This window comes from Staurois parvus, unplaced genomic scaffold, assembly GCF_062004578.1.
Source record: "Staurois parvus isolate SC_StPar_1 unplaced genomic scaffold, SC_StPar_1.0 ptg000365l, whole genome shotgun sequence".
NCBI classification, from domain to species: Eukaryota; Metazoa; Chordata; class Amphibia; order Anura; family Ranidae; genus Staurois; species Staurois parvus.
In genome coordinates this window covers 77,523-90,065 of record NW_028318161.1, presented here as the reverse complement: position 1 = coordinate 90,065, position 12,543 = coordinate 77,523, and the positions used below count along the sequence as shown (strand labels likewise).

Genomic DNA, 12,543 nt, shown 5'->3' with positions numbered 1-12,543 from the left:
GAGAGGCAGAAATTGCTCACTGCTTAAGGAACCCCTGGAAACCTCTGGAGGAACCATAAGGTTCCATGGAACCCTGGTTTAGAAACCCTAATCTAGTGTATATCTTGTATCCTGCTTCCACCAATGCTACATTCATATGGATACATGCATTCCAGGCATTCCAGTCCTCCACCTCAGGGGCTATGTAAGGCTAGGTTCACACTAGGTTGTGGGAATCAATGCGATTCCGGCACCCACATTGAGCTTCTCTTGTGAGATGTGGGGGGGTGTCATTCATAATGAATAGCTCCCCCATGAATCCCATCCTGCAGCGTGATCATAGCATGATTACAGGTGAGGGAACCGCACGGAAACCGTTCCGTGTGGATGCATTTCAGAAAAGGTGCATGCACCTTTTTCGTGTGTGAAATGCTGGCACAGCGGCCTATTCAAGTACTGTGCCCATGCTAATGAGCGATGCATGGCCCACACTAGTGTGAATCAGGTCTTAAGGTCTTTTTCTATTTGATAAGAATGTTTTGATGCTGGAGTGATAGATAATTTGTAGAACATCGAGATGCCACCCTGCTGTAGAGTTTCTCTTATACACCTGTTTTCAAGCAGTGATCGCTGTGCAAGATCGGGCTGGATTTATGTAGAGAACAAAGAAAATGGAAGATTTGTTGCAAATGAAAACTTTCAGAGGGGGGCATCTCCAGAGTTTGCACAAAATATGAGGGACACACACTCTAAACGATGCTTCACATATACAGTGGGGAAAAAAAGTATTTAGTCAGCCACCAATTGTGCAAGTTCTCCCACTTAAAAAGATGAGAGAGGCCTGTAATTGGCATCATAGGTAGACCTCAACTATGAGAGACAAAATGAGAAACAAAAATCCAATCACATTGGCTGATTTGGAAAGAATTTATTTGCAAATTATGGTGGAAAATAAGTATTTGGTCACCTACAAACAAGCAAGATTTCTGGCTCTCACAGACTTGTACCTTCTTCTTTAGGAGGCTCCTCTGTCCTGCACTCATTACCTGTATCAATGGCACCTGTTTGAACTTGTTATCAGTATAAAAGACACCTGTCCACAACTTCAAACAGTCACACTCCAAACTCCACTATGGTAAAGACCAAAGAGCTGTCGAAGGACATCAGAAACAAAATTGTAGACCTGCACCAGGCTGGGAAGACTGAATCTGCAATAGGCAAGCAGCTTGGTGTGAATAAATCAACTGTGGGAGCAATAATTAGAAAATGGAAGACATACAAGACCATAATCTCCCTCGATCTGGGGCTCCACGCAAGATCTCACCCCGTGGGGTCAAAATGATCACAAGAACGGTGAGCAAAAATCCCAGGATCACACGGGGGACCTAGTGAATGACCTGCAGAGAGCTGGGACCAACGTAACAAAGGCTACCATCAGTAACACACTACGCCACCAGGGACTCAGATCCTGCAGTGCCAGACGTGTCCCCCTGCTTAAGCCAGTACATGTCCAGGCCCATCTGAAGTTTGCTAGAGAGCATTTGGATGATCCAGAAGAGGATTGGGAGAATGTCATATGGTCAGATGAAACCAAAACAGAACTGTTTGGTAGAAACACAACTCGTCGTGTTTGGAGGAGAGAGAATGCTGAGTTGCATCCAAAGAACACCATACCTACTGTGAAGCATGGGGGTGGCAACATTATGCTTTGGGGCTGTTTCTCCACAAAGGGACCAGGACGACTGATCCATGTACAGGAATGAATGGGGCCATGTATCGTGAGATTTTGAGTGCAAACCTCCTTCCATCAGCAAGGGCATTGAAGATGAAACGTGACTGGGTCTTCCAACATGACAATGATCCCAAACATACCGTCCGGGCAACGAAGGAGTGGCTTCGTAAGAAGCATTTCAAGGTCCTGGAGTGGCCTAGCCAGTCTCCAGATCTCAACCCCATAGAAAACCTTTGGAGGGAGTTGAAAGTCCGTGTTGCCCAGCGACAGCCCCAAAACATCACTGCTCTAGAGGAGATCTGCATGGAGGAATGGGCCAACATACCTGCAATAGTGTGTGCCAACCTTGTGAAGACTTACAGGAAACGTTTGACCTCTGTCATTGCCAACAAAGGATATATAACAAAGTATTGAGATGAACTTTTGATATTGACCAAATATTTATTTTCCATCATAATTTGCAAATAAATTCTTTCCAAATCAGCCAATGTGATTGTCTGGATTTTTTTTCTCATTTTGTCTCTCATAGTTGAGGTCTACATATGATGCCAATTACAGGCCTCTCTCATCTTTTTAAGTGGGAGAACTTGCACAATTGATGGCTGACTAAATACTTTTTTGCCCCACTGTATGTGGATTGGATGCGATTTGAACCACATCCAATTCGCATGACATGTGAAATAACATTGCTTCCTATGGTGCCTGTTCACATATGTCATATAGTGCAGATTCAGTGCGGTTTGAAAAAGAGTCATGTATGATTTCTTAGCAGTGCTTTCACGTTCAAGTGCAGATTACAGGCTATTGACTTCTATGTGAACCATTTCTAAACTGCATATGTGTGAACAGGATAAAATCCTGAGCTAATCCTGTCCTGAACCTGATGTAAACCTGACATGAACTGCTGAATAACTACTGTGTCAATTAGCTGTGAAACCTGAGATTAAATCAATAGCTCGATGTACTTGATCCGCCACCTGTCTGAGGGGCAAAAACCTGACTTGGTCGGAATGAATGTAGTGGACCTGAGAGGCCAATAACATGTTCACAAGTATTTTAGTGATTAACTTTAGGTCATTATTTATCAATGAAATTGGACTGGAGAGTGGTTAGACCAGGTGGTCTCCAGAATCTTAGATAATGTCTTTAGGGGTACTGTGGTGGAAGATGTGAAAACAGGGAATGATGATTTGGGAGTTTAAAAGCTCATTGGTGTTATGAGGGGAGGTGATGAACAATAATAGCTCATGGGCAAATAACATGCATTCGTAGCTCCTGCCCCCACTTGTTATCCCCAGGATATTGGATCATGGCGAATTGCTAGGACCAATGTTTCTATAGCTATTAGAAATAAGAGGGGAAAGTGGGCAGCCCTGCCTTGTGTCGGAGAGGTTGGAAAGAGGCTCCAATTTGTGGCCTCACAATGTATTTTGGGCTGTTGGCATATTGCATAGGGAATTAAATTAGGTGAAGAACTTGGGACCGAAATATCATCTCACCAGTATATGAAAAAGGTAAGGCTATGAAAGGGAGTCAAAAGCCTTGTGTATATCAAATAATAATACAAGATCATTCCTGATCCGCTTCCTCATACCATGAAGAATGTAGAGGGGAGATTAAATCAATAGCTCTATGTTCTTGATCTGTCACCTGTCTGTGGGGCAAAAACCTGACTTGGTCCGAATGTATGTAGTGGACCAGAGAGGCAAATAATATGTTCGCAAGTATTTTAGTGAATAACTTCAGTTCATTATTTATCAATGAAATTGGACTGGAGAGTGGTTAGACCAGGGGGTCTCCAGAATCTTAGATAATGTACATTACGGGTTTTCTGGTGGAGGATGTGAAAATGTGTTGGGATGATTTGGGGGTTTAACAGCTCATTGGTCGTGCCAAAACAGTGACTTCACTCTACTCTAGAGGTACTTTTCAGGGCTTTTTCTGCCCACTTTTATTTAAAACAAAAGTACTCAAAAAGGGCTTCCCAAGCAGGGGTTCTCACCATCAAATACAAATGGTATTCAACCTCATGGCTCTTTACCAGGGGCGGACTGACAACTCATGGGGCCCCCGGGCAATAGGGGATCATGGGGCACCTGTGTCCTTGCCCAAACTCAAAAAAGCCTATGAAAAAGGTACCAGGGGCATCTCATGGGGCCCCCTACTGACCCCGGGCCCTCGGGCAGTGCCCGAGTTTCCAAATGGTCAGTCCACCCCTGCTCTTTATGCAGCTTAGCAGCACAGCTTAGCAGTGTTGGTCCTCCTGAGCAGCAAACACATCCAGTGTTTGTGTCCTAAATGCTGTCCTTTCAGATCTGTGTCCTTTCTGCAGCTTCCCAGCTGCTGTCTTTCCCAGACTGTCTCTTTCTCAAGCTTGGACCTTGATCTGACCTGACCTGGACAGTATGGTGCATAGCAGTTTCTCTCACAGTTCCCTTCACACACTGACTTGCTGATCTCTGATCCCAGCTCCAATATGAAGGAAACACACACCTTGCTCACTAATGTGCTTGTTTTCTTCATAATCTGGCCTAAACTGCCAAATCACACTGCGGAATGGCCTTGCCCTGACACAGTGGTCAATCCAGGAGTAAGTGGAGTGGACATGAGACTAAGGTTGCCACCTGATTCCTTTAAAACTGAACACATACTAATTACACAGGTTCTGTGGCTAATTAAGGTGGTAATTTAACTCACTTAGTGTCTTATCTGTGTTAAATTAGCCTCAGAATCAGTTTAAATAATGTGTGTTTGGTTTTTCAGGGATGAGGTGGCAACACTACATGAGAGTAGAAAGTGTAATCATGTTTGGTTGTGTTAAATTCCCTCCAGACACCTACTAAGTCACAACCATTCAGTAATTTAGCAAATCTGGTGCTCAACTTAGGTGTTTTTTGGATAGGGGAGCCAAGGGGGAGCGTTTGATCTAGGGATGATTCCAAAGCCTTATTACAGTCCCTTCCTAGTAAGTGTGCCCTGGAAAAGAAGGAACAGTGTTTGAGACAGTGTCTAAAAAAAGCTAAGTTGATCGGAGTTAGTACATAAGGAGTGTAACTAAAGTAACCTCCAAATCCCCCATTCACTAATAAATACCTACCTTCTGGATCACTGAATACCTAAGATGGTGAAAAAGATAAATATTTGGAGATTCAGATTGCTACCCCCATGCTTTTATCTAAGGCATTGGCTAAGAAAAATGTAGGGTAATGTTTATGGAGGAAATTAGGTTTATAGAAGGAAGGGAAATTAATTTCTTGTAGAAACACTATTTCCGCCCACACAGAATGGTAATAATTAAAGACCTTACATCTCTTTACTGGTGAATTTAACCCCTGGGCATGTTGTGTCAAAACTGAGATGGGCTTCACAGTGGATATGTTAGCCATGGTCAAGTGTAAAAGGGCAGGTTAAAGCAGAGCTCCAGTCAGTTTTGTGTTTATTAAAGGACAGCAGCTATTTACAACAGTGGAAAATCCTGAGATTCTTACTGTCTTTAGACAGATATAAAGCTTTTGATTATCTATCCTGGAAATATCTGCGGTTTATGCTGTCTTGTTGGGACTTTGGGGACTCTATTCTGTCTTGGATCCAAGCCTTGTATTCTTCCCCTTTAGCTTTGGTTAAATACGCTGGGTATTTCTCAGACCCCTTTCCTATTTGGCGAGGGATGAGACAGGGATGCCCCTTGTCCCGGAGCTCTTTGTCCTAGTGCTTGAGCCGCTGGCTTTAGCGCTCCGGGCTGGTTGTAATATATCGGGTGTTCCATACGCAGGACAGGAATTTGAGTTGAACCTTTTTGCGGATGATGCCCTCTTGACTCTCACTAATCCCATGACAATGCTCCCAAATTTCCACCAGGTTCTTGCACACTTCTCCTTGATTTCGGGTCTCCGTATCAATTTGGATAAGACTTTCGCTCTCAATATTACTTTGACCTCAGATTTGGTTTTGCGCCTACAATCCCACTTCCCCTACAAATGGGCTTCCTATTCATTTGAATACCTGGGCATTCGCTTGACCCCCATCTATGGCTCGTTGTTTGCTGCAAATTATTATCCATTGCTTCGCTCTCTTTCCTATCTTATGCATTCCTGGCAATTTCCACACCTGTCTTGGATAGGACGGGCTAACTCAGTGAAAATGACCATCCTGCCTAAATTGTTATATTATTTTCGCACTCCCCCAGTGTGGGTTCCTCCTTATTTCCTTCAATTAATTCAGGCAAGGATTATGTGATTTATCTTGGCTGACAGGCACCCCAGAGTCTCCAGGAATACACTTTTTGTCCATAGACTCCAGGGAGGTCTAGGGGTGCCTAATGTAACTAAGTATTATCAGGCAAGCCAGATTACCCTGATGTCTATTTTGCATGCTTCCTCTGACGTTACTCTCTGGGTCCTGCTGGAACTACCCAATTGTGCGCCTATGGTGACATCAACACTTCTATGGCTCTCTCCTGCCCTACGCCCTATGACACTGAGTCAGATTTTGCTCCAGGGCCTACAAGTGTGGGACTCAGTACGCTACTCCAATGGCTTGATGTCACCTTTTCTACCTTTGCTCCCAATTATTAACAATCCTCTCTTTCCATCGGGTTTGGATCAACCAAGGGCGTTCTCTTGGTGGGTGGCCAATGGTTTTTCTCAGGTGTGACTCTTTTTGCTTTCTCGGTCCTTCCACACCTGGAATTCTCTTCAGGAGTCACAGGATGTCCCTCAGGCAGAATTTTTCCGCTACCTCCAATTGCGGCATTGGCTGACCTCACTGCGGGGCTCTTCCGCTTTCCTGCATCAGAAATCTGACTTTGAACAGCTTTGCCAATAGGGCCTTATTTCCCTACTTTATGCATCTTTGAATAGATGCTCAATGCGTACTTCTCTCTCATATGTCGCTCAGTGGGAGCACGACTTGGGGGCGGTCGTGGATCTGGATGACTGTAATAGAGGCTGGTCATTTATAGCTAAATGTTAATTTAATACAACCATGCTGAAGGTGGCATACAAAGTATTGTTTCATTGGTATTGGGTCCCGGCTCGTTTGGCCCAGGTGAACCCTGCCTGCAGTGATCGATGCTTTCGGGGTTGTGGTCATCGTAGAGATGTGTTGCATATATAGTGGTCATGCCTGAAACTGATTCCTTTTTGGTCTTGTGTGTTTGGCATGCTTTTCACTTTGTTCCATCTCTCCATACGCCGGGATGCTCGGTATGCTTTGCTTCATTGTGCCATACAGGGCCTGTTGGCTCACCAGCAGAAGGTGGCTTCTTATTTGTTCTTGTCAGCAACTAGAACAATTGCTTAGGCAGGGAAGAGCCCCTCTGTCCCTCTTCAGGGGGTGCGGAACCATATGACCACTCTGATGCTTAATGAACAGATGTCGAGTATCTGAAACTACTCTCAATGGAAATGTTTGAAAATATGGTGGTTGACATTTGTCTTTCCCACGCTCCCCCCGGCTAGTCTGGGTTTGTGATGTTGTTCGATATTGGAGTTCCCGGAGCTGGAAGTGGGAGTGGGCACCTGTCAAAAACAGGTATCCGCTCCCCCCAAAAAGGTGCCAATTATGACAGTGGAAGGGGGGGAGGCAAATAAGCGGAGCTTCCGCTTTTGAGTGGAACTCCGTTTTAAGGGCAGGCCAGATTCTGAAGTGAAAACAGAGAGACCAAATCTTAGCACAAAAAGTAAACAGTAGCAATTAATGTGTCATTAATCATCAGATAATCTACCTTAGCTGCAAAAATTAGACCAGACCCTGGTAGGGCCTGAAACGACGGAGTCCATGTCCACCAAGGATAAATAATGAGGTAGAGATGGAGCCAGAATAGGGTGCCGGACTCATTGAATCAGCCTGAGCCTCCCATCAACAAATCCATTGTAAATAAAGTTTGTCAGTGTTCATTATAACATTCTCCGAGCTAAGCATATCAGAGGATAAAATAATGCTAAGCTGTAAAAAAGGCTAGTGGTTTGAGGGAGCAAGTAAAAAACATATTTTAATGGTGCTGTCCTTAGAAGTGCTAACTATTTAGCCACTGTGCTACCCAGTAATTGCAGCTTAATTGTTATTGACACCCCAATCGTGTTTTCAGATGTGTCTTTTTGCTGAACGACAAAATGTGCTGCAAATGAGCACATAAAAAAATGACATTCCACGACTGTAAACATTCTAGAGCTACTTTGGGGCATTTGTCATGCGTAGGGCAGCCCATTCAAGTGCATATAATGGAAATAATGTATACGAGCGCACCTACAAATGTGATATAGCAGCTGTACACCAGGTAACCATAAACCCAATAAAACAATAATTTATATCATTCAAGTGCATAGCCTGCCCTATGAGCAATGGAAGTTTGCTCTCAAAAAATGCACAAAAAACATGCGTTTCCACTATGCTACTAAATAAGTTTTTAGGCAACAAGGATGACCAGGGAGGAAAAGTGAGGGTTAAAAAAAAAACACTGATCCATCAAAGTCCTATAGGAATGCTTTTTATCAGTAAAACCGCTTTGAAGTCCTCTAAAGTCTATTGTGAACCAGGATTGAAACCTGTGTTTCCGTATAAATAATTGTTACATAAAAAAAGATACTGTCACACAGCCAAAACATACATGTACAGCACAATGTTGCAGTAAACAGATACAAAGTGAATACAAAGTCTTTCAATAATAAAAATATTTACAGTATCTCACAGAAGTGAGTACACCCCTCACATTTTTGTAAATATTGTATATCTTTTCATGTGACAATACTGAAGAAATGACACTTTGCTACAATGTAAAGTAGTGAGTGTACAGCTTGTATAACAGTGTAAATTTGCTGTCCCCTCAAAATAACAACACGCAGACATTAATGTGTAAACCGCTGGCTACAAAAGTGAGTACAACCATAGTAACCCCTGTTAATGATGTCAGTGGAAGAAATAGTAACCCATTGTTGGTGTCAGTGGGGAGAATAGTGCCCCATTGTTAATGATGTCAGTGGAAGAAATAGTAACCCATCGTTGGTGTCAGTGGGGAGAATAGTGCCCCATTGTTAATGATGTCCGCGGAAGGAATAGTAACCCATCATTGGTGTCAGTGGGGAGAATAGTGCCCCATTGTTAATGATGTCCGCGGAAGGAATAGTAACCCATCGTTGGTGTCAGTGGGGAGAATAGTGCCCCATTGTTAATGATGTCCGCGGAAGGAATAGTAACCCATCGTTGGTGTAAGTGGGGAGAATAGTGCCCCATTGTTAATAATGTCAGTGAAAGGAATAGTAACCCATCGTTGGTGTCAGTGGGGAGAATAATGCCCTATTGTTAATGATGTCAGTGGAAGGAATAGTAACCCATCATTGGTGTCAGTGGGAGGAATAGTGCTCCATTGTTGGTGTCAGTGGAAGGAATAATGATCCATCGTTGGTGCCAGTGGGGAGAATAGTGCCCCATTGTTAATGATGTCAATGGAAGGAATAGTAACCCATTGTTGGTGTCAGTGGGGAGAATAGTGCTCCATCGTTAATGTCAGTGGAAGGAATAGTGATCCATCGTTGGTGTCAGTGGGGAGAATAGTGCCCCATTGTTATTGATGTCAGTGGAAGGAATAGTGAGCCATCGTTGGTGTCAGTGGAAGGAATAGTGAGCCATCGTTGGTGTCAGTGGAAGGAATAGTGAGCCATCATTGGTGTCAGTGGAAGGAATAGTGCCCCATTGTTAATGTCAGTGGAAGGAATAGTGAGCCATCGTTGGTGTCAGTGGAAGGAATAGTGCCCCATTGTTATTGATGTCAGTGGAAGGAATAGTGAGCCATCGTTGGTGTCAGTGGAAGGAATAGTGATCCATCGTTGGTGTCATTGGGGAGAATTGTGCCCCATTGTCAATGATGTCAGCGGAAGGAATAGTGAGCCATCGTTGGTGTCAGTGGAAGGAATAGTGCCCCATTGTTAATGTCAGCGGAAGGAATAGTGAACCATCGTTGGTGTCAGTGGAAGGAATAGCGCCCCATTGTTATTGATGTCAGTGGAAGGAATAGTGAGCCATCGTTGGTGTCAGTGGAAGGAATAGTGATCCATCGTTGGTGTCATTGGGGAGAATTGTGCCCCATTGTCAATGATGTCAGCGGAAGGAATAGTGAACCATCGTAGGTGTCAGTGGAAGGAATAGTGAGCCATCGTTGGTGTGTAAATCTGAGCTCCTCTTTCACAGCACGTGGCTACGGAGGTAACACACACCACATGTGCGCACCAAGGATAATAGACAACATTTCCTGAAGACTTGTGCGCGCCCACATTCCTATAGTGGCCCCTGACTCCCCCCTGACAGGTTCCCTTTAACCACACACTTCCTTTAAGCTCCAGCAATGCCCGAGCCAGGTGAAAAGGGCGGAGCCGAGTGGCACGCGGATGACCTCACGTCACAGGCCCGACCAATACTGCCTTCGTGACATCATGGACTGGGAAGCGGACGCCCCCAGGCTGGCTCCTCCCATTGATCCTCAGCACCCCGCTCAATCCCTCCCAGTCCCCGAACTCCCCGCCGGGACCAATCAGAGCGGCAGCTCGGCGAGGGAAAGGCGACGGATGAGGCCCGCACGGTCGGGCATTATGAAAGACCTCGCCGCCAGCCCTTCCGGTGAGTGAACGGGACGTCTGGGGGGGATGTCACGGAGGGAGGCGGTTGGGAAGCAGCCACGGGCCGCCGGTGGCCTCTTTAGGCCGCTCTACCCGAGATGCCTTGAGAGAGGAAGTGAGGCCATCTTTTCTCTGGTGACAATAAACAAGCGGAGAGTGGCCTTTCCGGAGTGCAGATCCAGGCAGGGGCCTTGTTAGAGCCGGGGGTGGGAGCAGGAAGCAGGCTGTCCAGAGATTACATGTGTGCTGTGTTCATGTTCCCCTCAGGTTTATCGTCCCCCAACCCTCCCGCTCAGGAGGTCAAGGCAGAGGGAAACAGCAGCTCCAAGAAGAGAAAGTTGAATAACAGTAACAGCAGTGAGAAGGACGACTTGGACTCCATCGCCCCCCAGAAGAACTCCTCATCCTCCTCCAACCACATCCAGAAGAAGCTCCGCTTTGACGACAGCCTGGACTTTCTAGGACTCGATGTGAAGATGGCTGAGGAGTCTCCCTCCTCCTCGTCTTGTTCTTCTGCTGCCCCCCAACCCCTGAGGAGTAAGAACCTGCTCATCTCCCCCGTGGCTGCCGGCCATCATGCCAATGGGCTCACCAAAGCCTCCCCCGTCTCCAGCTTTGCCAACAGCAAGCCTGGATCCGCCAAGAAATTAGTCATCAAGAACTTCAAAGGTAGAACCAGTTCCACTGTCTCCCACAAATGTGTGTTTGGGGGTCTGTGTAGCTGATCGGGTGAGTTCTCGGTGGGAATGCCGCCTCAGAGTGTATGTATAATCAGGAATGGAAGTGCTTCTAAACTTCAGGGGTTTTTTATCTTCAAGTGGAACTTAATCAGAAAATGAAGTCCTTCTAGATGACTTCAGGCTGGCATAGCTGTGTAATGCTATGTATACTGTTTAAATCCAGTAATACACTGTCTCACCCTGCTCTGCACATGCCCAGTTGCTCTATTTTTAGGTACCATGCTGAATTTGTAGAGGCCCATCTGTTGACAGTTTAAAGATTAAATTGGAACTAAACTCAGCGATTTAACAGTTTCCAATAACCGTTCCATTTGTGGCATGCCAGGAATGCTGTTATGTCTTGCTTGTATTTTCATCCAAACTGTCAAACCATGAAATGATTGGTGCTATACACTGATCACGTACAGCCCTATGGCAGTTGCAGATCAAACAGATGGCAGCTTCCTTGGCGGAAAAGTATAGGAGGGTTTAGTTTTGTTTTAACTGCCAATCAGGGGTCTGGGCTTCAACAAAATGGCAGCCTTCAGCAAGAAGAAGCAGGAGCGATGCTGGAAGCAATTTGCAGCAGACACTCATTCTGATTGCATAATTATTAATCTGGAAAGTGTGTTCCTTTCTAAAGAACATTATTTTTTTTAAATCAATTATCATGAATAAAGTTCTGCTTTAAAGTGTTTACCTAAAGGTGACCTGACACCAGATCTCTCCTGGGGGCCCACTATGCTTATCTCCTTTTGCTTCTGAGCTGTTAGGGCTCCCTCAAGCCACTCCACAGATCCAGAGATTTTTGAAATCCTTACTGCTTTCTCTTCACTTCCTACTGTCCTAACAGCATAGACTAGATGGATTCTGATTGGCTAGTGGCATCCATGTGACGGTGCTGACCAGTTAAAACCCATCTGGTCTATATCAGCAGTGCAGTATGGAAAGAAGAGAGCGCAGGGATTTCAAATCCTTGTATTGGTGGAGCAGTTTGCAGGAGCTCTGACAGCTTAGAATCATGGGAGGAAGGGACAGTGGGTGGGGGGGGGAGGGGATTTGGAGTTTCTGGTGTTTGTTCACCTTCACAAATTTTCTTTAAAGTATAACTAACACTTTAAAATGGTTGTAAGCCTGAAATCTGAACAAAGCACATCCTTCTATACTGTGTACTTGTCTCTGTGCAAAGCTCTGAGTGTGATAGAAGTTGACGGGAGGAGAGCTCAAGCACACAGCCTGTGATTGACAGCCTCTGCTGTGCTTGTTCTTCGGAGGGGGGGGGTCTCTTCCCTCAAATCAGAGCTCTTCTTCTTTAGCTGTGCAGTGTGTGAGTTCAGATCCCCACCTCCGGCCTTGTGCTGCTGGAAGATGCTGACAGATTTTGTGTAAATTCTGTATGTTGTAGAAGGCTGTACAGGACAGATGACATGTCCGCAGATAAACAGGTACAACTTGTATAGGAAGATTTGTATTATCTGTGTCACCTGAAAGGTGTTCTAATCCC

General features: G+C 45.1%; 1 protein-coding gene across 1 annotated transcript in view; it reads left to right on the top strand.

Annotated features, from left to right (window-relative positions):
* Positions 1-10,137: 10,137 nt before the first annotated feature.
* The window catches only part of LOC149456248 (cullin-4B-like), a gene marked incomplete at its 3' end in the record, with an annotated part of 76,540 nt that continues 74,134 nt past the window's right edge, over positions 10,138-12,543 (top strand). The window contains exons 1-2 of the mRNA XM_089685167.1: positions 10,138-10,321; positions 10,588-10,989. Of these exons, the coding sequence (XP_089541293.1) occupies positions 10,138-10,321; positions 10,588-10,989 (586 nt within the window). The remainder of the gene's footprint in view (positions 10,322-10,587; positions 10,990-12,543) is intronic.